The sequence below is a fragment of the Muntiacus reevesi genome, chromosome 7 (assembly GCF_963930625.1).
Source record: "Muntiacus reevesi chromosome 7, mMunRee1.1, whole genome shotgun sequence".
NCBI lineage: Eukaryota > Metazoa > Chordata > Mammalia > Artiodactyla > Cervidae > Muntiacus > Muntiacus reevesi.
This window is the reverse complement of record NC_089255.1, coordinates 45,929,840-45,955,292: the sequence shown is the minus strand read 5'-3', so window position 1 is coordinate 45,955,292 and position 25,453 is coordinate 45,929,840. Positions and strand designations below refer to the sequence as shown.

The 25,453-nt window shown below is 38.0% G+C and overlaps 1 protein-coding gene across 3 annotated transcripts in view; it reads left to right on the top strand.

The window, feature by feature from the left end:
• The window catches only part of TLN2 (talin 2), a 483,978-nt gene that overhangs the window by 295,449 nt on the left and 163,076 nt on the right, over nt 1–25,453 (top strand). For all 3 annotated transcript variants that reach the window (XM_065940303.1, XM_065940301.1, XM_065940302.1), the window contains exons 10-12: nt 4,493–4,556; nt 5,561–5,665; nt 22,765–22,920. In XM_065940303.1, coding sequence (XP_065796375.1) covers nt 4,493–4,556; nt 5,561–5,665; nt 22,765–22,920 — 325 coding nt within the window. The remainder of the gene's footprint in view (nt 1–4,492; nt 4,557–5,560; nt 5,666–22,764; nt 22,921–25,453) is intronic.

Here is a 25,453-nt window from a genome sequence, read left to right as displayed (position 1 = left end):
CAACCTCTGCAACCTCTAATCCTATTTGCCTCTATAGATTTGCCTATTCTAGACATTTCATATAAATAGAAACATAACAATTTGCAGTCTTTTGCCATGAACTTCTTTCACTTAGCATAGTGCTTCCATATTATGGCATGTATCATACTTAATACATTTTTATTGCCAAATAAAGTTACACTGTATGGCCCAACTACATTTTTTTCATCCATTCATCAGTTGATGGAAATTTGAGTGGTTTCCATCTTTTGGCTATTATGAATAATACTACGATGAACGTTCATGTACAGATGTTTATGTGGACATATGTTTTTACTTTTCCTTGATATATGCCTAGGAGTAGAATTGTTGTTTAATGTTTTGTGAAACTACCAAATCATTTTCCACAACAGCTGTGCCATTTTACATCCCCACCAGCAATGTGTGAAGGGTCCCATCCATACCCCTGCCAACACTCCTTATAACTTGTCTTTTTTTATTGCAGTGTCCTACTGGGTATGCAGTGGTGTGATATTGTGGTTTTTCTTTATGTTTCCCTGATGGCTGCTGGTGTCGAGAATATTTTCACAGACTTTTTGGCTATTTTTATATCTTCTTTGGAGAAGTGACTATTCAGATCCTATAATCATTTAAATTGTTTTTTTTTAAATCATTAATTGCAAGAGATTTCATACAAGTTGTTATCAGATACATAATTTGCACTTATTTTCTCCCAGTATGTGGGTTGCCTTTCACTTTTTTCAGTGATTTCTCTTGCAGTTCAGTTTTTCAAATTTTTATTTAGTCCAGTTTTCTTTTTTTCATTTGCTGCATGTACTTTTAGTTTTATATCTTAAAAGCCTTTGCCTAAGCCAGGGTCATAAAGATTTACTCCTTTTTCTTCTAAGAGTTAAACCTTTAACCCTTACATTTAGGTCAGTGATCCATTTGGAGTTCATTTTTTATAGCAATCTTTTTTTTTTTTTTAAGTTATTATTTATTTATGTGGTTTTGGCTGCCCTGGGTCTTCGTTGCTGCGCATGGGCTTTCTCTAGTTACGGCCCGCAGGGGCTACTCTCTAGTTGCAGTGTGCTGACCTCTTATTGCCATGGCTTCTCTTGCTGTGGCACACAGGCCCTGGAGCTCACGAGCTTCAGCAGTTGTGCACGTGGGCTTAGTCGCCACACTGCATGTGGAATCTTCCCACACCGGGGATTGAACCCCTGTCCCCTGCACTGGCAGGTGGATTCTTAACCACTGGACCACCAGGGAAGTCCTAGAGTTAATTTTTATGTGTCATGTGAGATAGGAGGTCCAACTTCATTGTTTTGCATGTGGATATCTGGTTGTCTCAGCACCATTCCTTAAAAGGACTCTTACTTTCCCATTGAAGAAACATTATTTTCATCTTGTTACTTTCATCTTGGCACTCTTGAAAATCAGTTGTCTGTAAAGGTAAGGGTTAATTTCGGCTTCTCAATTCTGTTCTGATGTCAGTGCTACACTATCTTTGTTACTATAGTTTGATAATACATCTCTTCTTTCTCTCTATACTAACAGATTTCAGTTCTTCTTTTAAATAGTCATTTGTTTTTGGCTGTGCTGGGTCTTCATTGGTGCACAGGCTTTTCTCTAGTTGCTGTGAGAGGGGCTACCCTCTAGCTGCTGTGCCTGGGCTTCTCTTGCTGCGGAGCAGGGGCTCTGGGGTGTGCAGGCTTCAGTAGTTGCAGCACATGGGCTCAGTAGTTGTTGCTCCCAGGTTCTAGAGCACAGGCTCAATAGTTGTGGTGTACAAGCTTAGTTGTTCCTTAGCATGTGGGATCTTCCTAGGTCAAGGGTTGAACTTGTGTCTCCTGCATTGGCAGGCAGATTCTTCACCAGTGAGCCACCAGTGACACCCCATAAATACATTTCTTAAAACTCTCTTGATCTGTTTGTGTGTCCAGTTTTTTACCTCCACCCGCAAGCCATTTATTTGTGAAAAACCTGGGTTATTTTTATAATATTTACCACAATGGGATTTGGCTCGTAGTATCCTGGTAGTATCACTTACCATGTTTCTCTCTCTCTCTTTTTTTAATCTATTAGGAGGTTTTTTGGTAAGCTTATATTTATATCTGGATTCTTAAAGAAATTCATATTCAGTTATATATTTACTTGTTTTTTTCTCTATTGCCAAGAATACTTCTAGGTGAAACTGTATACTTCCTGGTTTATCCGTCAGAAGGCATGTGGTGTGTGGTTATCCCACTTTCATTAATGCTAAAATTGATCATTTGGTTTGGATCAGACATCCATCTATTATAAAGTCCCCCATTGACTTGTCACTTACTGGTTTTAGCAGCCACTCATGCTTGTTTAGATCTATTGACTATTTCATTTAGAGTTGTGAAATGATCATTTTAGACTTCTATTATTCCTTCTGCATTTATTAGCTTTGTTTCTTTTCCTTTATCAATTTTCAGTATGAACTTGTGCCCTGGTGACCTCTTAAGGTGATCAATGATTATTTTTAAGAATCGTTATTGAATTTTACATACCTGTTTCTTGACCCATTGCAAGTCTTCATTCTTTCTGACACAAATTGCCCCTCACATAAAAATAATTATATGATGTCTGGGCTTTGCCTCAAAATCATCCATTAGAGGTAATATGGATATGGAAGTAGATGAGTCATGAGTTATAATTGTTGAGTCTGGGCATTGGGTTCATTGTTCTGTTTTCTCTTTTGTATGAGGTTTTTTTTTTTTTTTTTTTTTTTTTTAATATTATTTTATTAGTTGGAGGCCAATCACTTTACAACATTTCAGTGGGTTTTGTCATACATTGACATGAATCAGCCATATAGTTACATGTATTCCCCATCCCGATCCCCCCTCCCACCTCCCTCCCCACCCGACTCCTCAGGGTCCTCCCAGTGCACCAGGCCCGAGCACTTGACTCATGTATCCCACCTGGGCTGGTGGTCCGTTTCACCATAGATAATATACATGCTGTTCTTTCAAAACATCCCACCCTCACGTTCTCCCCCAGAGTTCAAAAGTCTGTTCTGTATTTCTGTGTCTCTTTTTCTGTTTTGCATATAGGGTTATCGCCACCATCTATCTAAATTCCGTATATATGTGTTAGTATACTGTAATGTTCTTTATCTTTCTGACTTGTTTTGACTGTTTTAAAAATCATGTTAGTGTGTGTAGGGGTGTGTGCTCAGTCCTGTCCGATTGGTTATCCCTTGATGTCAGTCCACTGTTATTTTGATAGCTTCCTTGATTGCAATGCAGGAGACCCCAGGGTTGGGAAGATCGCTTGGAGAAGGGAACGGCTACCCACTCCAGTATTCTGGCCTGGAGAATCCCGTGGACTGTATATCCACAGGGTTGCAAAGAGTCACACACGACTGAGTGACTTTCACTTCACTCACTTGATCCTTAGGCACAGAAAGCCCCAGAAACATTTTATACATCTCCTGTCCCAAAGCTAGAGTCAGTCATTTCTCCAAGGATTCTTTCTACTGGAACTGACATTGAAGGCCGTCTGGCTGATCCACTAGGGTGCTCATCTCCACCCAGTTGTCCTTGCCCTTAGCCTCTGCAGTGGACAGAACTAGAAAAGTTTTTCAAAAAAAGAAAAGTGAATCAGAGTTCAGGTCAGTATTTGCATTCAAATGAAAGAGTGCAAGATTTTCATTTAACTTCTTTTGTGCTATTTTATGCTAAAAATCTTGATTTCTAACAACTATCATAATTACTCATTTACTTTATTCTAGTTATTTGTAACATCTACTTACTTATGTAATGTAATATACTAATTTTACAGTATGTGTATTTGTGTATACATTTAGGGTAAGAGTAGATATTAGTTTAAAAATAATGATTTAAGAAGTCTACTATGGCCCATTTTATATTTAAGATATATCTCATTGGGGTGGATATAATCAAAGACTGTTTTTCAAAGTTAGGCTGTATCTAACACTGTTCAGTTCATTTGTTTCAATTTGCTTTAGAGTTTTAGGTGTTACATTTTACCCTCTTTGTGATTTCCTTTGGTTCTAAAGTGAAGACTACAGTATAAGGAAAATTCAGAGGTTTAATTTCCATCCATGTTCCCTTCTCCCTGTTTTTTCCTTCTTTCCATGAAGAATCATTTTTATTTGTACTAGAATTACCCTTCTAATATTTTAAAAATACATACAGTATAAAATGGATATTCTCCTTTTTTCCCAAAAGCTAGCATACTGTACACTCTAGGGTGCTTTGCTTTGTTACTTTACAATATTTCAGGACATTCTTTCTTCTTGAACTATGTTATAATAGTTTGACCCTTTTATCAGACTAGTTTTATATTTGTGTTCTACTTAAGTGCATTGTGGGATGTGGCCGTCTGTTATTAATTATACCATAAAATACTGAGAGTTAGGGATTTAACTGTGAGTTTTATGAAAAGTCTCTTTTTCTTTCCTTCTCATCATAGAGTATGATTAAATGCCTTACCTTTTTTACTCTCTCTCTCTCAGTCTAAAAGAATTCCTGCCCAAAGAATACATCAAGCAGAGAGGAGCTGAAAAGAGAATATTTCAGGTATTGGGAATGTTCAGAGCTTTGTTATTCTCCTCACTTCCTGTCCTCATTTATTAGTCTGAGAGGGGCCTCTGTACATGAAAGCTTCAGATCCCGTGCTTGTACTCCACTTATATAATAAATGATTAGTGACTCAGGAGTAAAGGAGCTGACAGTTCTACTTTGGGCAGATTTATTATCTTAATCCATACCTTCTTGCTAAAGGTTACTTAGCCCTTCTGAGAAAAATGTGCATACATTTAATTTCAAAGACATTATCTTTGAAGCATTGAAACGAGGTGATTTTCCATTAAAATGTACCAAGGAAGAAGCTACAAGGAGCTTTTTTTTAATCCTGAGATTTGTTTTTTGCACCTTAGAATCTGAGAATTGGTGTCTTTTTAAAAATCCAGATTTATTCTAAAATTCAGAGTTATCTATTCTAGGCAACCAGTAAGAAAAGCTTTGTCATCACCTTTGCCAAGAAACACTCACTCTAGTGAATCCAAAATATCAGAGTCTTCTTTGGCATTGAAATGTAAATATAAATTGAAAGAGATAAATTTCATGTGTATAAAACATAGGTTTTAATCCAGTATTGTTTCCACACACTGAGATGTCCAGGCTTTTATATGTCATGCTTTTTGGAAAATTTTATCTTTTGCCTGTGTGTTAGAATGATAGCTCTCCCAGGACAAGAACATTTCTCTAGTCCTCATTTAAAGTGTTGGTCCTGAACCTTTTGAGAACATAGAACGCTTTGAAAATTAGGTTACAGTTACAGCCCCTGTTCTTGTCACACTGCACATGCATGAGTTGTTCCCTATAATGCAAAACCTATAGGGAATTTGGGCTCACATTCTAGTTAAGAAGCCTTGCATTAGCGCTTATTGTGTGCTCTGATCCTCGGTCATCAGGGACATGCATCTACAAATAAATAGACGCCATGTGGAGTAGTACCTCTCACTAAGTCCACCTGTGGTCAGAGCTGCAGTAACTGGTCCCTGCCTCTGTCACTTTTGTAGGAGCACAAGAACTGTGGAGAGATGAGCGAAATAGAAGCCAAAGTCAAGTATGTCAAATTGGCCCGGTCCCTTCGGACATATGGTGTGTCCTTCTTCCTGGTGAAGGTGAGTTGGGTGTGGTGGAAGGAGCATTTATTTATCTTTACCACTTCTTTTGTTAAAAGCGTTCACTGATAAGCTTGGTAGGAGTCCCTTTTTTGTTGTTGTTTAGTGGCTCAGTGTTGCCCCTTTGTGACCCCACAGACTGCAGCATGCCAGGCTTCCCTGTCCAGCATTTCCCAGAGCATGCTCAAATTCATGTCGGTCGAGTCGGTAATGCCCTCCAACCATCTCATCCTCTGTAGTCCCCTTCTCCTGCTTTCTGTCTTTCCCAGGATCATGTGGTCTTTTCCAATGAGCTGGCTCTTCGCATGAGGTGGCCAAAGTATTGGAGCTTTAGCTTCAGCATCAGTCCTTCCAATGAATATTCAGTGTTGATTTCCTTTAAAGTTGACTGGTTTGATCTCCTTGCAGTCCAAGAGACTCTCAAGAGTCAAGGGGTAGTCCCCAGACCCCTAGCATTTGCACATGCAGCATCTTGGCAGTAGTGACCTGAGTTGAACAGTGGGACAGACATGAAGAGCTATTAGGCTGGTGAGTGAGCCTGGCTGCCTCAGGGCTCAGAACAGCTGTGTCTTGGCTCTGCTCTCTGTCACTACTGTAAAGTCCCCAAAGGAGTGCCTTTACTTTTGCTTGCTAGCACTTTCCCCTAAGAATGCTTCATTTAAGTTATCAAGAGTGCCCTGGGCTAGGAAGTTTGTTGACCGCAAACTTAATGGTACTTACTTTGTATCCTGTTAGATGGGTTTGCAGATTTTCTGTGGCCTTCAGATCTGTTTTTTCTTGCAAATTGCTGGTCTTCCAACCTAGAGGGACAGAGAATGGGTCTTTGAAATTCAGCTTATGAACAAGCAGAGAGTGTGTTCTTGAGTTGACGAGGAAACTCTTCCAGTAACTTCCTCATTTTTACATCCTACCCAGCATATGATCTATCCTGGAGAATGTTCCATGTGTACTTGAAAAGAATGTGTAATCTGCTGCTTTGGGATGGAATGCTCTGTAAATATCAATTTAAGTCCATCTGGTCTAATGTTTCATTTAAGGGCTGTGTTTCCTTATTGATTTCTTTGTCTGAATGAACTGTCCATTGATATAAATGTGTTGTTAAACTCCCCCTGTATTATTGTGTCATTGTCAATTTCTACTTTTTTCATGACTGTTAACATTTGTGTTTTATACTGAGGTGCTCCTATGTTGGGTGCATGTATATTTACAATTGTTATATTTTTTTATTTGATTGATCCTTTGATTATTGTGTAGTGTCCTTTGCCTCTTGTAAGATTCTTGACTTTAAAGTCTATTTTGTCTAAGTGTTGCTACTCTGGCTTTCTTTTGATTTCCATTTGCATGGAATACCTTTTTCCATTTCCTCACTTTAAATTTGTATTTATCTCTGGATCTGAAATGAGTCTCTTATAAGTGGCGTATATACAGGTCCTGTTTTTCTATCCATTCAGCTATTCAGTGTTTTTTGGTTGGAGCATTTAGTCTGTTTGCATTTAAGCTAATTATCAATATGTATATTTCTATTGGGCTTCCCTTGTGGCTCAGCTGGTGAAGAATCCACCTGCAATGTGGGAGACCTGGGTTCCATCCCTGGGTTGGGAAGATCCCCTGGAGAAGGAAAAGGCTACCCACTCCAGTATTCTGGCCTGGAGAATTCCATGGACTGTATAGTCCATGGGGTTGCAAAGAGTTGGACAGGACTGAGCGACTTTCACTTTTCATATTTCTATTACCATTTCACTAGTTGTTTCGGATTTGTTTTTTCCCCTTTCTTATTTTGTTCTCTTCTGATTTGATGACTATCTTTTGTGTTGGGTTTGGATTCCTTTTTCTTTTTTTGTCAGTATATATCTATTATAGATTTTGATCTTGTGGTTACCATGAAGTTTTTGTATAGCAGTGTAGGTATATACCTACTTGTTTTAAGTTACTAACCTCTTAATTACAAATACATTTTAGATCCTCTGCATTTGTACTCTTCTGTCCTCATGATTACTGTTTTTCATATTGTATTTTGCATTTAATTGTTTTGCGTATCCCTTAACTGCTTATTGTGGATGCAGATGGTTTTACTACTTTTGTCTTTTAACCTCCTTACTAGTTGTATGTGGATGATTTCCTACTTTTATTGTATATTTGCCTTTACCAGTGAGCTTTTTCATTGTAACTTCCTTCTTTTTAGTTGTGGACTTTTCTTTTCCTCCTAGAGAAGATCCTTTAGCGTTTGTTGTAAAGCTGGTTTGGTGGTGCTGAATTCTTTTAGCTTTTTCTTGTCTGTAAAGCTTTTGATTTATTCATCAAATGTTAGTGAGAGCCTTGCTGGGTAGAGTATTCTTGGTTGTAGGTTTTTCTCTTTTATCACTTTAAGTATATTGTGCCACTCTCTTTTGGCCTGCAGAGTTTTGGCTGAGAAATCAGTAGATAGTCTTATGGGAATTCCTTGTGTATTATCTGTTGCTTTTCCTTTGTTGCTTCTAATATTCTCACTTAAAATGCTCTCATAACAGCTTAAAGAAGGTAATTATGTGAAGTAACGGATGTCTTAATATTCTGTGGTAATCTTTTCTCAATATTTACATATATCAAATCATTATACTACACACCTTAAACTTATATAATGTTCTGAATCAGCTATATCTAAATAAAATTAGAAAAGATGGCATCATGTGATCATTTAAAGTAAAACTCCTAAGGTGTTTGATAAAATTCAACTATTCATTATAAAAATTTCTGTAAAATTCTAGAATACAAATATATGTCCTCAATAGGATAGAATGTTTTAAACCTATCACCAGTATTCTACTCAACAGAGAAGTGCTAGAGAGAAACTTACAGAAATTGAGATCAGAGCAAGTTACCCTTTAACATTATTTTGTACATTTTAGGAAGTGTGGTAATATGTAAAAAAATTTTTTTAAATATATATCTTTAGGAAATGAAAAAAATTATGATTAATATTTGCTATGTTTGTTTATCTTTTAGTGAAGATATGCAGAATCATATTTTTAACTATTTACTTTGAAATAACCATAGATATGCAGGAACTTGGAAAAATAACAGAGAGAATCAAAAAGTCAGAGTAACAAGTATGGGTAAAGATGTAAGGAAACTGGAATCCTCATATACTGCTGGTAGGAAAGTAAAATTGTGCAGTCATCTTAGAAAACAGTCTGGCAGTTCCTCAAATGAGATGCCATATGACCCAGTAGTTCTACTCCTGGGTATATATGCCTAAGAGTATTCAAAGCATATATTCACAGAAAAATTTGTACATGAAAGTGTATAGCTGCATTTAGACAAGTGCTGAAAATAACATATTCATCATCTGATGAATGGATGAACAAAATGTCATATATCCATGAGGTGAAATATTTATTGGTCATAAAATGAAATGAAGTGTACTGCTTCATACTACAGCATGGATAAATTTTGGAACTGTTATGTGAAGTGAAGTAAGATTTCTTCATAAGAAAACAAAAAATCCTATCACAAGATTTCTTTGGTATAGGATGTCCAGAAAAGGCAAATCCATAGTGACAGAAAGTAGATTAATGGTTGCTTAAGAGTGGGGTGGGATCATGGGACATAGGTGAGTAATAACTAATAGTACAGAATTTTTTTTTTTTTAGGTGATGAGCATGTTTTAAAATTGACCATGGTGATAGTCACATGTATCTGTAAAGATACCAAAATCCACTGAATCAGATACTTTAAATGGGTGAATTGTATGGTATGTGAATTATATCTCAATAGAATTTTAGAGATGCTGAGAGTTCTCTTATCATCAATTTTCCCTCGATGGTAACATGCCACTAGTACAATGTCACAACCAAGCAATCGCCTTGGTACATACAGTTCATGGACCTTAATCATATTTTGTGTTCTATATTGTTCACTAGTGCGTGTGTATTTAGTTCTCTGCAGCTTTCTCACAAGTGTAGGTTTGTGTTACCACCACTGTAGTCAAGATATTGAACTCTGATCCATTGAGAATACCTTGTGCTTCCCTTTTATGGCCATAGACACCTCCCACCCCTTCCTGCTTCTCCTCACACCCTACCCCCTTTCCCTGGTCTCTTTACCCACTAGCAACCTCTGATTTCTTGTCTGTCTCTATAATTTTGTTATTTCAAGAGTACCACATGAGTGGAATCATACAATACATAAATTTTTGACTTCTTTTCTTCATTTAGTAGAAATCCCTTAAGATCTGTCCAAGTGATAATGTATATCAATAGTCCATCACTTTTTATTGCTGAATAGTATTCTGTAATGGAAGTAGCAGTTTGTTTAGTCATTCATCTCTGAAGGACATTTGGGTTGTTTCTAGTTTGTGGCTATTATGAACAAAGCGGCTATAAATATTTGTGTATAGATTTTTGTGTGAATGAAGTGTGCAATTCATTAGGATAAATGCCCAAGAGTACAATTGCTGAGCCATATGGTAAGAACACATTAAGCATTATAACAAACAGCCAGACTATTTTCCAGAATGACTATACCATTTTACATTCTTACCAGCAAAATATGAGTGATCCAGTTTCTTATTGTCCTCTCCAGCATTTGGTGTTATCATTTTTTTTTTTAATTTTAGCCTTTCTGATGTGTTTTTTGAAATCTTTTACATTTTGCATTTCCCTAATGGCTAATGATTTTGAACATCTTTTCCTGTGCTTATTTGTCATCTGTATATCTCCTTCAGTGAAATGTCTGTTCACAGTTTTTTTGGCCAGTTTTCTAGTTAGATTTTTTTTTTTTCTTACTGTTGAGTTTTAAGAGTTCTTTATATATTCTGGATCCAAGTCCTTCATTGAATGTGATTTGCAAATATTTTTTCATGGTCTGCAGCTTGTGTTTTTATCTTCTTAACAAGGTCTTCCACAGAATTTTGTTGTTGTTTAGTCACTAAGTCATGTCTGACCCTTTGCAACTGCCTGAACTGCAGCACGCCAGGCTAGAATACACATTCTTAATTTAGATGACAAGTGTTTTATCATTTTTTTCCTTTTTATGTATCTTATTTTAAGTGTTACATCTAAGAGTTTCTGTCTGGTACTTCCCTTGGTGATCCAGTGGTTAAGAATTTGCCTCCCAGTGCAGGGGACACAGATTTGATCCCTGGTCCAGGAACTAAGATCTAACATGCAGTGGGGCAGCTAAGCCCACGTGGGCTCTACTGAGCCCACACTCTGGAGCCACAAGCTGCACCTACTGAGGTCCGCATGCCCTAGAGCCTGTGCTGTACAAAAACAAAAGACACTGCAATGAGAAGCCCACACACTGCAACCAGAGAGTAGCCCCCATTGGCTGCAACTCGGGAAAGACCACACAAAGTCATGGAGACCCAGTGCAGCCAAACGAAGTGAATAAAAAACTTTAAAAGCAGGAAAACTCAAAAACAAATAATAAAAAAAATTAGAAAGAGCTCTAACTCTAGGCTCCAAAGATTTTCTCCCATGTTTACTTCTAAATACTTTATGGTTTTGCTTTATGTCCTTGGTCCATTTTGAGTTTTTATATAAAGTGTGAAGACTTTAGATCAAGGTTCATTTTTGAACTGTGGATGTCCAGTTGCCCCAGTACTGTTTGTTGAAAGGTGTTTTCCCCCTTGTATTGCTTCTGTATCCTTGTCAAATTAACTTGAATATATTGCTGTGGATCTATTTCTGGGTGCCCTAATCAGTTTTGCTGATTTGTGTATCTGTCCTTCTGCTGGTATCACACTGTCCTGATCACTTTAACTGTATAGTAAGCCTTAACATCAACCTGAATGATTCCTTTCACTTTTCTTCTTTTTTAGAATTGTTTAGCTACTTTAGATCCTTTTCCTTTCCATGAACACGTTAGAAAAACTTTGTCTATATCCACAAAAAAAAAGCTTAGCTGGGATTTTGATGGGCATTGCATCGAAATTATAGATCAATTGAGGGAGAGTTAATAACTTTACTATGTTGAGTTTTTCAGCCTATGAACATGGTATTAGATCCTCTTTGATTTCTTTCAACATTTTGTAATTTTCAGTGTGCAGATACTTGTACATGTTATAACAATATACAGAGTCATTTTAAATTTTTTAATTTATTTTTAAATTCAGTGAATAGATCAAGTAAATTTACATGACATATGTCAAAAACATGAAATAACCCATGTGTTGTGTGTATGTATAAATACGTGCAACCATTTAGAATATATGGTAAAAAGAGATCACACACAGAATAGCAGACATACACACAAAATTGTTTGGGTAAGGGGTAGAGTGTATTTTAATGGCATAAATAACAGATTTCTCTAGGCCTTCAATTTCTTTCTTTCTTTTTTTTTTGTCTGGCAAATCTTTATTTTTTTACCGTAGCTTTTATATTCTAAGTTAGTACATTTTTAAGGGGAAGATAGTTTAATATTACATCAGCTTGTCCTACACGACACCAGGGTGTTTTCGACATACTTCTTTTTTTTTTTTTTTTTTTTTAATTAATTTATTTATTTATTTATTTATTTTTTAATTTTTCAGTGGGTTTTGTCATACATTGATGTGAATCAGCCATAGAGTTACACGAATTCCCCATCCCGGTCTCCCGTCCCACCTCCCTTTCCACCCGATTCCTCTGGATCTTCCCAGCCCAACAGGCCCGAGCACTTGACTCATGCCTCCCACCTGGGCTGGTGGTCTGTTTCACCACAGATAATATACATGCTGTTCTTTCGAAACATCCCACCCTCCCCTTCTCCCACAGAGTTCAAAAGTCTGTTCTGTACTTCTGCGTCTCTTTTTCTGCCCTGCATATAGGGCCATTGTTACCATCTTTCTAAATTCCGTATATATGTGTTAGTATACTGTAATGTTCTTTATCTTTCTGGCTCACCTCACTCTGTATAATGGGCTCCAGTTTCATCCATCTCATTAGAACTGATTCAAATGAATTCTTTTTAACGGCTGAGTAATATTTCATGGTGTATATGTACCACAGCTTCCTTATCCATTCATCTGCTGATGGGCATCTAGGTTGTTTTCATGTCCTGGCTATTATAAACAGTGCTGCGATGAACATTGGGGTGCACGTGTCTCTTTCAGATCTGGATTCCTCAGTGTGTATGCCCAGAAGTGGTATTGCTGGGTCATATGGTAGTTCTATTTCCAGTTTTTTAAGAAATCTCCACACTGTTTTCCATAGTGGCTGTACTAGTTTGCATTCCCACCAACAGTGTAAGAGGGTTCCCTTTTCTCCACACCCTCTCCAGCATTTATTGCTTGTAGACTTTTGGATAGCAGTCATCCTGACTGGCGTGTAATGGTACCTCATTGTGGTTTTGATTTGCATTTCTCTGATAATGAGTGATGTGGAGCATCTTTTCATGTGTTTGTTAGCCATCTGAATGTCTTCTTTGGAGAAATGTCTGTTTAGTTCTTTGGCCCATTTTTCGATTGGGTCATTTATTTTTCTGGAATTGAGCTTCAGGAGTTGCTTGTATATTTTTGAGATTAATCCTTTGTCTGTTTCCTCATTTGCTATTATTTTCTCCCAATCTGAGGGCTGTCTTTTCACCTTACTTATAGTTTCCTTTGTTGTGCAAAAACTTTTAAGTTTCATTAGGTCCCATTTGTTTATTTTTGCTTTTATTTCCAATATTCTGGGAGGTGGGTCATAGAAGATCTTGCTGTGATTTATGTCAGAGAGTGTTTTGCCTATGTTCTCCTCTAGGAGTTTTATAGTTTCTGGTCTTACATTTAGATCTTTAATCCATTTTGAGTTTATTTTTGTGTATGGTGTTAGAAAGTGTTCTAGTTTCATTCTTTTACAAGTGGTTGACCAGTTTTCCCAGCACCACTTGTTAAAGAGATTGTCTTTTTTCCATTGTATATCCTTGCCTCCTTTGTCAAAGATAAGGTGTCCATAGGTTTGTGGATTTATCTCTGGGCTTTCTATTCTGTTCCATTGATCTATATTTCTGTCTTTGTGCCAGTACCATACTGTCTTGATGACTGTGGCTTTGTAGTAGAGTCTGAAGTGAGGCAGGTTGATTCCTCCAGTTCCATTCTTCTTTCTCAAGATTACTTTGGCTATTCGAGGTTTTTTTGTATTTCCATACAAATTGTGAAATTATTTGTTCTAGTTCTGTGAGAAATACCGTTGGTAGCTTGATAGGGATTGCATTGAATCTATAGATTGCTTTGGGTAGAATAGCCATTTTGACAATATTGATTCTTCCAATCCATGAACACGGTATGTTTCTCCATCTGTTTGTGTCCTCTTTGATTTCTTTCATCAATGTTTTATAGTTTTCTGTGTATAGGTCTTTTGTTTCTTTAGGTAGATTTACTCCTAAGTATTTTATTCTTTTTGTTGCAATGGTGAATGGTATTGTTTCCTTAATTTCCCTTTCTGTTTTTTCATTGTTAGTATATAGGAATGCAGGGGATTTCTGTGTGTTAATTTTATATCCTGCAACTTTACTATATTCATTGATTAGTTCTAGTAATTTTCTGGAAGAGTCTTTAGGGTTTTCTATGTAGAGGATCATGTCATCTGCAAACAGCGAGAGTTTCACTTCTTCTTTTCCTATCTGGATTCCTTTTACGTCTTTTTCTGCTCTGATTGCTGTGGCCAAAACTTCCAACACTATGTTGAATAGTAGTGGTGAGAGTGGGCATCCTTGTCTTGTTCCTGATTTCAGAGGAAATGCTTTCAATTTTTCACCATTGAGGGTGATGCTTGCTGTGGGTTTGTCATATATAGCTTTTATTATGTTGAGGTATGTTCCTTCTATTCCTGCTTTCTGGAGAGTTTTAATCATAAATGAGTGTTGAATTTTGTCAAAGGCTTTCTGTGCATCTATTGAGATAATCATATGGTTTTTATCTTCCAATTTGTTAATGTGGTGTATTATGTTGATTGATTTGTGGATATTAAAGGATCCTTGCATTCCTGGGATAAAGCCCACTTGGTCATGGTGTATGATTTTTTTAATATGTTGTTGGATTCTGTTTGCTAGAATTTTGTTAAGGATTTTTGCATCTATGTTCATCAGTGATATTGGCCTGTAGTTTTCTTTTTTTGTGGCATCTTTGTCTGGTTTTGGAATTAGGGTGATGGTGGCCTCATAGAATGAGTTTGGAAGTTTACCTTCATCTGCAATTTTCTGGAAGAGTTTGAGTAAGATAGGTGTTAGCTCTTCTCTAAATTTTTGGTAGAATTCAGCTCTGAAGCCATCTGGTCCTGGGCTTTTGTTTGCTGGAAGATTTCTGATTACAGTTTCGATTTCCTTGCTTGTGATGGGTCTGTTAAGATCTTCTATTTCTTCCTGGTTTAGTTTTGGAAAGTTATACTTTTCTAAGAATTTGTCCATTTCATCCAAGTTGTCCATTTTATTGGCATAGAGCTGCTGGTAGTAGTCTCTTATGATCCTTTGGATTTCAGTGTTGTCTGTTGTGATCTCACCCTTTTCATTTCTTATTTTGTTAATTTGGTTCTTCTCTCTTTGTTTCTTAATGAGTCTTGCTAATGGTTTGTCAATTTTGTTTATTTTTTCAAAAAACCAGCTTTTAGCTTTGTTGATTTTTGCTATGGTCTCTTTAGTTTCTTTTGCATTTATTTCTGCCCGAATTTTTAAGATTTCTTTCCTTCTGCTAACCCTGGGGTTCTTCATTTCTTCCTTCTCTAATTGCTTTAGGTGTAGAGTAAGGTTATTTATTTGTAGGCCTTCAATTTCAACATACCATTAAATCTTGGAGGAAGTTCATTGGCATAATTTAAGAAGTTAAAAGGGAATGATTCATTCATTATTTGAATAGGCTATTCGAAATCCTAAATTTAAAAACTCAATGAAATTATAATTTACAACATGTAGATATTGATATTGAACACAATTATACCACACAGTCTTCAGATCAATCATATATCTTTTCAGAGAACGAGTATGATATGTTTATAGATCCTTCCGTCATATTTCCTTCTATATTGGTGAACATTTTGTCCCCATTTGTAAATTCAAGAAACAGGGATCATGTGGTTCTATAGTATTAACTTTTGAAAAAAAGTAGACTAACCTAGTTCAGACCCATGTTGTTCAAGGGTCAGCTGTACTTCATGCTGTATTTTTTATTGTTATAATAGAAAGTGCTTGGGTGTTGGAGTTGGGAAGATTGGCCTAGAATTCTTGATGTAATATTGTCTCTGTGAGAAATAGCAGAAATGCATGACTTGGAGAGACATCTTTAACCTTCTTAAGTCTCTGTTTCTTCATGTGAAAAATGGGAATTATAATTCTTTTTCATTTTAAGTAGTATGTTGACAGATTCAGATGAAGAATCTGACAGGTCTTTTTTTCCCATTTATTGTTGTTGTTGTTGTTGTTTTAATTGGAGAATAATTGTTTTACAATGTTGTGTTAGTGTTTGCTGAATATTAACATGAATCAGCTATAAGAGTACATATATCCCCTCCATCCCACCCCTGTAGGTCATCACAGAGCTCTAATGAAGATTAAGTGAGATAATGTATGTAAATAAATATAGTAGCTGGAAGGTAGGGATATTTAGTAAATTTTAGGTTATCCAACTCCTTAGCCCTCCTTACAGTTTCCTAATTCCTTACCCCTGAGTCCTCCAACTTTTAATTGGCTTTTAGAATCATGATACAGAGCAGGGGTTGGCAAACCTTTTTAATAAAGGGCCAGATAGTCAATGTCTTAGATAACTGCTGGCCATGCCTCTCCTCTCTGTGCTTGTAGCCCAGAAGCAGTAGGCAATATGTAAATAAATGAGCTTGGTTATGTTCCTGTAAAGTTTAATTTATGGACTATGAAATATATTGTTTTCACCTTTCATGAAGTATTATTCCTCTTTTGATTTTCTTTCAACTCCGTAAAAATAGAAAATTTACTCTTAGTTCTCATGCCAAAAAAATTGGGGGGTGATGGGGCAGAAAACTGGCTTTACTGCCTGTCATAGTTTGTCGCCCCAATAGGGAGGATGACTCTCATGAGCCTGCTATATGACAGTGTTCTCAGTGGCTAAGAACAGACACTCTGAAAGGAAGGTCCTGGGTTTCAAATTCTGGCTCTGCCACCCAGTTTGACCTTCCATAAGTTACTTTACTTTCATTTCTAATCTTCAGTTTGCTAACCTAGGATGTTGACTTTTTATGAGGTTTAAAGGAAATAATATAGAAAAGGAGACACTTGTACAAATGATTTCAATAGATGGGAGCTGTAAACATCTACAGTCTTCCTCTCTCATTGAAATCTTTTGCAGTTTATCTTGATAAGATTTTCAAAACCCCATAAGGCATTTCCCATGACTTGCAAAAGATCTTGTTTCTTTGCAAGAAATCCTTGTGTAAACCTTCTGATTTATAAATTTGCCTTTAACTTTCCTTGCAACCACAACCAGAGCCTTGAGGTGAGAAACCTGGGGAGCTGACCCTTCTCTCTGAACTGTAAAAGCATCACAGAAGGCTTTCAAAGTATCTCAGAATCATGAATTAAATCAAAATGAATTGCCAGTTGTTTTTAGGGAGAGAAACAGCTAATGAACAGAGTCTTTAACACCATTTTGCTTCTGAGCAGCCATCCCTCTCTGCCATGTGCCTAAAAGATTAAACAAAAAAGCATGCTGATGACACAGCGGAGCACACACGGCAGCGCTTTGGCAGGAAGCCACTTTAGACTCTGGCGAGCACAGCAGGATCCCGGACTTAGGCCACGCTGAAGTCGGGCTTCGAGCCAAAGCATGCCGACAGCTTAGCCCACTGGCATCCCTCCACCCCAGTCTGAACCTGATGTAAGGCACAGGTGATGTAAGAACCAGCCAGTATACACACCTGCAAGAAGAGCCCAAGGCTAAGCAGACTTGATCACAGCCAGCTGCCGGGACTGAATCCACAGTAATGGCTAAGAGCTGCTTGAAAGAGGATCGTGTGCGTTCTCAGTCCCGTCTGACTCTCTGCAACCCTGTGGACTGTACCCTGCCAGGCTCCTCTGTCCGTGGGATTCTCCAGGCAAGAATACTGGAGTGGGTTGCCATTTCCTTCTCCAGGGAATCTTCCTGACCCAGGGATCAAAACTACAGTTCCTGCATTGCAAGCCGCTTCTTTCCCTCTGCACCACTTGGGAAGCCCCTGAAAGAGGAAAGGCTGAGCTTATTAGTGAATCCTACCTCTCCTTGGTAGAATACATACCTTCTCCTGCCTTTAAGTTATGCAAGCTTGACACCTCAGAACAAAACCAACTTGATGAGGATTGCCTCAAGAGAGAAGTTGCTAGGTAGCTGATAGAATCGCAACCACAGTCTCCATGTGTCTGTGCACAAAAAGAGTTGGGTCTTCACTGGATCCTGCCTAGCCTGCTGTCTTCTCCCAGAGATAAAAGGATAGTGGTGTCTGTAGTTGGAAGACTGGACAGGAGAGATATGTGGTGGACTGAGATTCTAGATTTAGGGGAGGAAGGGGGAACTTTATTGCCTCTGGACTGTCTCCTATTCTGTAGATTTGCCACTAAGGATCTAAGGCAGGTCCTCTCTTGGGGGAGCCCCTATATCACTAGCACAGAGCCAAGCCTTGCTGTTTTAACTTTCCCCAGCTGCTTTGCATTTTGTGGGTAGACTCAAAAATAATAGTGTCCCTTGATGGTGGTCTCTGTTGCTGAGTGACAGTATTTTCTGAGGTTCTTTTATACCCTCTTCCCCCACCCCCAGTTATGAACTTGTACTGGAATGCCCACTGTAAGTTCTTTGCTTGTTCACTGTGGTTTCCTCTCCCAGACCAGAATGATCTCAACAGGAGTTGGGGCAATCCATCAGGATCCTGTTTTGCCTCACCCGAAAGCCCCTCACAGGGGAGGTGCAGATTTGAGAGCAGGAAGGCAACAGCTGCAAACCATATTTTATTTCTGATCTTCTTCCTAGGCCCAGCAGCTGGGCTGGTGCCAACCCTGTATGACTAAAATTAGTCAAATGATGCTGACTGGCATGGTCCACCCTGCACTGATTTCACCCCTGGTGGAGCTAGCCTCTCTACAAAGGATCTGACTCTTCCCTGGGTTTTCCCTAAGGACTCAGAGGTTCTTACAATGCTATATTCTCCTTCTCAGACACCCACTCAGATTCCTGATGCCTTTATCTCCTACTCTTGGGAGGAAGCTGGAGGTGTGCTATGACCTTCACTGTCTGATGGTTTGTGAACTGCCCACGGAGACAGGGAGGGGTATTTTTGCAATTTCTCTAATTGTTTCCTTCAGAAGTAGTAAACTGGTAGACAGTTTAAAGTCAGAGATCTTTTTGAACTCAGATGTTTTGAACTCAGACTTGTGTTCTAATCCTGGCTTTATCACTTATTATCATAGCTGGTCCCTTCATTTCAAGGTGGGGAAGTTGATGGTGCTGATGATGGCAACATTTGAGGGACTTCTGAAAATTAATGACAATATTTATTAAGCATCTGTCACACTACTGGTTTAAGTACCTGTCCTCTTGCACAAACATCCACATGTACTTGCACACTTTGTGCTAATTTGTATGCATATTGCTTTTGTAGTGGTGGTATGGGAATTGCTATATATTTGCAAATAGTTTTGAAAAGTTTGTTTTTTCCTGACTACTAGAAATGTGTATTAAGTTAAATTTTTGGAGTAAGGAAAAGCAAAGGACAATAATACAAACCATGTGAGATGATCATTGCTACCATTTTATCATGTAGTAAATTTTCTTTAAAAAAAAGTTTAAAATTTTATTTCACAGGATCATGCTGTAGAAACTTTTTTAATGTGAATAATTTATTATCGTGAATCCAGTTGTTTTTCTGTACTATGGTTTGTAATAGTTGTAGAGTAGGGATTCCCAGGTGACTCAGTGGTAAAGAATACACCTGCCAAGGCAGGAGACACAGGTCCGATGCCTAGGTCAGGAAGATCCCCAGGCGGAGGAAATGGAAACCCATTCCAGGTCAGGAAAATTTCATGGAGGGAAGATCCTGGAGGACTAACTGTCCAGGGGGTTACAAAGAGTCAAACACGACTGAGCATGGTTACACACCATTGTAGAGTATAGTCTTTTGTTTGGAATATCATAATTATCAAATCTCTTGTAGTTGACGTTTTTGGTTATTTGTATTTTTTGCTCTGAAAAACTCTAGTTGAGCCTTCTTGCTTTGTTATTTTTATACACATTTGTAACTTCTTTTTTGATAAGTTTCTAAAAGCAAGTTGGACTAAAAGTAGGAACATTTTTAAAGCTTTGAATTGTTATTAGCAAATTTTCTTCCATAGAGGTTTTGCTGTTTTAAATGACCATCAATAGTGGTCCTCTTTCATACCTTCTTTAATTGAGCATTAATTTTGTAAAAAATAAGCTATTATATATACATGAAAATTTATCTAATTTCTTCTTATGGCTTATTAACTAGTTACTTTATATTTTAAACATTTTCTGATCATGTTCTTTGCCACTTATGTTTGATTTATGATTCAGTTCTATTCAGTTCAGTCGCTCAGTCGTGTCTGACTCTTTGCGACCCCATGATAACCTCTGACATATAAAGCATATGAAATTTTTTATCATCGTATTAGTTGTAAATATTTATTCGCCAGTCATTTGCCTTTTAATTTTTTATGGTGAGCTCTCTTTCTTTTATTTCTCTCTCTTTTCAAAAGAAAATATATCAAAGTCCATCTATTTTATAGTTAAAGCTTTTAATCTTTTCCCTTATTTTGGCATTTGTGCTAGGCATTTCCACATCCCACCTCATCCCCCGGCCGGAATCACAAGAATATCCAACTGTATATTCTTTCTAAATTATTAACCTATCTTGGATTTGCTGTATCATGAGTATGAGGCCAGTTCAGTTCAGTGGCTCAGTCGTGTCTGACTCTTTGAGACCCCATGGACTACAGCATGCCAGGCTTCCCTGTCCTTCATCAACTCCCGGAGCCTACTCAAACTCATGTGCATCGTATCAGTGATGCTATCCAACCAACTCATCCTCTGTCGTCCCCTTCTCCTCCCACCTTCAATCTTTCCCAGCATCAGGGTCCTTTCCAGTGAGTCGGTTCTTTGCATCAGGTGGCCAAAGTACTGGAGTTTCAGCTTCAGCATCAGTCCTTCCAAGGAATATTCAGGACTGATTTCCTTTAGGATGGACTGGTTGGATCTCCTTGCAGTCCAAGGGACTCTCAAGAGTCTTCTCCAACACCACAGTTCAAAAGCATCAATTTTTCGTGCTTAACTTTGTTTGTAGTCCAGCTCTCACATCTGCACTTGACTACTTGAAAAACCATAGCCTTGACTAGACGAACCTTTGTTGACAAAGTAATGTCTCTGCTTTTTAATATGCTGTCTAGGTTGATCATAACTTTTCTTCCAAGGAGCAAGCGTCTTTTAATTTCATGGCTACAGTCACCATCTGCAGTGATTCTGGAGCCCTCCAAAATAAAGTGTCACTGTTTCCATTGTTTCTCCATCTATTTGCCATGAAATGATGGAACCAGATGCCATGATCTCAGTTTTCTGAATGTTGAGTTTTAAGCCAACTTTTTCACTCTTCTCTTTCACTTTCATCGAGAAGCTCTTCAGTTCTTCTTCACTTTCTGCCATAAGGGTCTCATCTGCGTATCTGAGGTTATTGATATTTCTCCTGGCAGTCTTGATTCCATCTTGTGCTTCATTTTGCATGATATGCAGCATTTTGCATGATGTACTCTGCATATAAGTTAAATAAGCAGGGTGACAATATACAGCCTTGAGATACTCCTTTCCCAATTTGGAACCAGTCTGTTGTTCCATGTTCAGTTCTAATTGTTGCTTCTTGACCTGCATACAGATTTCTCAAGAGGCAGGTCAGGTGGTCTGGTATTCCCATCTCTTGAAGAATTTTCCACAGTTTGTTGTGATCCACACAGTCAAAGGCTTTGGCATAGTCAATAAAACAGAAATAGATGTTTTTCTGGAACTCTCTTTCTTTTTTGATGATCCAGCAGATGTTGGCAATTTGATCTCTGGTTCTTCTGCCTTTTCTAAAACCAGCTTGAACATCTGAAAGTTCACGGTACTGTTGAAGCCTGGCTTGGAGAATTTTGAGCATTGCTTTGCTAGCGTGTGAGATGAATGCAATTGTGCAGTACTTTGAACATTCTTTGGCATTGCCTTTCTTTGGGTTTGGAATGAAAACTGACCTTTTCCAGTCCGTGGCCACTGCTGAGTTTTCCAGGTTTGCTGACATAATTGAGTGCAGCACTTTAACAGCATCATCTTTTAGGATTTGAAATAGCTCAACTGGAGTTCTGTCACCTCCACTGGCTTTGTTCGTAGTGATGCTTTCTAAGGCCCACTTGACTTTGCATTCCAGGATGTCTGGCTTTAGGTAAGTGATCACACCATCGTGGTTTTCTAGGTCATGAAGATCTTTTTTGTATAGTTCTTCTGTGTATTCTTGCCACCTCTTCTTAATATCTTCTGCTTCTGTTAGGTCCATACCATTTCTGTCCTTTATTGTGCTCATCTTTGCATGAAATGAGGTAGGAATTATTATTTTAATAGGCATGATAATTGTTTCTTTAAAAACTTATTAAAACCAATCAAAATATTTTGAGTCCTTGGATACACATTAAAAATAACAAAACCCAAGCCTCCAGATGGAAATGTATTTCAGGGAATATTAAAAAAAAAAAAAAGCTGTGCTTAGTAATGAGAAGATACTACTCTGGCAATTTTAGTTAATTCTAAATAGCTGAAGTGCCATATTTAAATTATATATTAACCCTTTTTTGTTATTCACTGAGGTGGCTACTGGGAGTTCACTTTAACTTCTTTTTCTCTGGATATGTTTTTTCTGTCACAATCTCTGTTTTTGGAGCAGCCTGACCTTCTGGACAGTATCTCTTTGCAGTGAAAACTTGTGGATCTTTCCAATCTCTGTGGATCCTTCCAATCTTCTGATAGCTCTGTTTTAGCTTCCATCCCTTTAATTTATGAGTCATATATCTAGCCCTGCCTATTTTGAAACAGTGATGTTAGTTGACTACAGGTTAAAAAATCACAAAATCACTGATGACTTGGAAAAATTAGATGTATTCAGAGGAAGAGCACTGATTCTTTGTATCTCCTGTTTCAGGAAAAGATGAAAGGCAAGAACAAGCTGGTGCCTCGCCTGCTGGGGATCACCAAAGACTCAGTGATGCGCGTGGATGAAAAGACCAAGGAAGTGTTGCAGGAGTGGCCACTGACCACGGTCAAGCGCTGGGCAGCCTCACCCAAGAGCTTCACACTGGTAGGGACTGGCTGAAGGCAGTGAGTGGGCCAGCATATTCTGGATGATACCATGGGGCAGGGAAAACAATACAAGCCCATTGGAGAGGGCCTTGGAGAGGGATAGGTGGTGAGGGTCCCTAGAGCAGGGAGTGGGGGTAGTCACTGGTCTAGAAGTGAGGGAGATGTCTGAGAGCTCAGTCTCCTTGGCCACCCCTTTCTCTCTGGTCCTCTAAGGCTGTCTGAGCTCCTTAATTAGAAAGAGCCAGTCAAGGATGATTCTCAGTCTTCTGTGCCATCCCTAGTATACCCTAAAAAGCAGTTTGATGATGCTGTGAAGCTGTACGGATGCTTCTCATCTCTAGTTGTTTCAGAAGTTTCTAAATAAGCTCTTAAGAATTGTGACATCTTGCCAAGCTGTGTTCCCAGCCTGCCTGTGAAGAGAACGTGCTGTACAGTGAAAATAGCACAGACTGTGGGGTGGTGTTCGAAGTCAGCTTTCCTTCCCAGTTCCATGCCTTTGCTCAAGTTACTCCTCTCTGAGCTTTAATGTCCGTGGTTGTGAAACGGGAGTAGTAATACCTGTTTCTCAGAGTTACCAGAATCAAATGAGACGATGATAACACAACGCTCAAAGTGAAACGCACTGAATGTAGGAAGGATGTGTGTTTGTTCCAGACCTTTAAACCTCTGAATTCTTCCTCCCAACCTCAGTATCTGCTTTTAGCAGAGTATGCCGTGTGGCCCTCACTGTAGCCAACCACACTGATATATGAAAATCAGTAGTGCCATTATTTTGTAGTGTGTATTGAGCCATAAGAGAATCAGAAATTGTTGAAATTTGTCACTTTCTTCAGAACTCCTAAATTTTACTGTTCTCCAGCTCTCATGAACTCTTGAAACATCTGCATCGAGGCAAGATGTTACATCAGGGCATCAGAAAAAAATGTATCAAGAAGGGGCATTGGTGGGAATATTAGATATCTAATTTGAGCATTGATTGATAGACTCTTGCTGGTCGGGAGGAATCTTCAGAAAACAAGCCTTTCTTCCATTTAGATCTACTTACCTGCCATGCTTTTTGAGTGTAATTGTTTAAGTATTTCTTCTATATATTATACACTGACCTCTACATGAGATGGTATTACTTTGCTTCAACCGTATAATAAGATTGAAGAACACACATGAGGTGAAGGATATAATTTACTTCAGTTTTTAGCCATCTCATTGTTCTTTCTCTTTCTAAAGTTCCCAGTTTTCTTTTGTTTTCATTTTCTTTGTGTTCAGCGAGTTTCTCTTAAGCCATTCTTTAAAGGTAAATCTGCCAGCAACAAATTCTTTAGTTTTCCTTTAGCTGAGAATGTTCTTATTTTCCCTTCATTCATGAAGATTAATTCTGCCAGATACAGAATTTGAGATCCTCAGTTTTTTTCTTTTTGCACTTGAAAAATATCATTCCACTTCTCTCTGGCCTCTGCTGTTTCAGCATAGAAATTTTCTGTCATAGTGTTGGTGTTCATTTATAGGTAACATGCTGCTTTTCTATCGATGTTTTGAAGGTTTCCTTTCTCTAGTTTTCACAAGTTCTTGGTGTGGATTTCTTAGGCTTATTCTGTTTTAGGGTTTGCTTACCTTCTTGAATTTGTAGGCTTATGTCATTCTCTAATTTTTAGAAGTTTTCAGTTCTTGTTTCTTTTTATATATATATATGTATATATTTTGGTCCAACACTCTACTTTCCTTCTGTGTTTCTGATGACATGGATATTAGGTCTTTTTAAAATTGTCCTACAGGTCCCTGAAGCTCTGTTTTGTTTTGCCTGTGTTCTGTTGTTTCACTTGAGTAAATTTTGTCAATCTATTTTCAAGCTGACTGGTTCTTTTCTTTGTCATTTCCACAGTACTATTTTGTCTATCCCATGAGATTTTTACTTAGGTTATGGCATTTTTTTATTCTCAAATTTCAATCTGGTTCTTTATTATGACTTAAATTTCTTTGTTAACCCTGTTGTTTTCATTTGTTTCAGGAGATTTTGTAATTGTTGAAACATTTTTATGATTCAAAATTTTAAAATTCTTACCAGAGAATTCCATCATCTGATTCATTTCAGTATTGGCATCAGTTGATTATGTTTGTTTTTTTCCTTATGTTGTATTCATCCTGGTTCTTGACATGAGTAGTGATTTTTAATTACATCCTAGATGCTTTGGATTTTATATTAGAAGACTCTTGATCTTCTTTAAATCTCTGTTTTTGTAGACAGTCACCTTGTTTAGGTTTAGTGTGTAGTACAGTGTTCTGGCATACTTTTGTGGACTTGAGTTGCAATGGAAATTTATTTTCTGAGCCCTGCCTGTATTCTGGCCTGCCCTGTTCTTCTGACATTGCTGGGGTTCCTGCTCAAAGCCTGCTAGTGCTGTCTGTGAGGGAAGAAAGTACTTCCTATGGCCACCTACTATTAATAGGTGACCTTTCTTAGGAAAGCAGAAGGTGAGTGGAGGGGAGGGAGAGACAGGGCTTCCCTGTGGCCACTGCTGCAGTGCGATCAGACCACC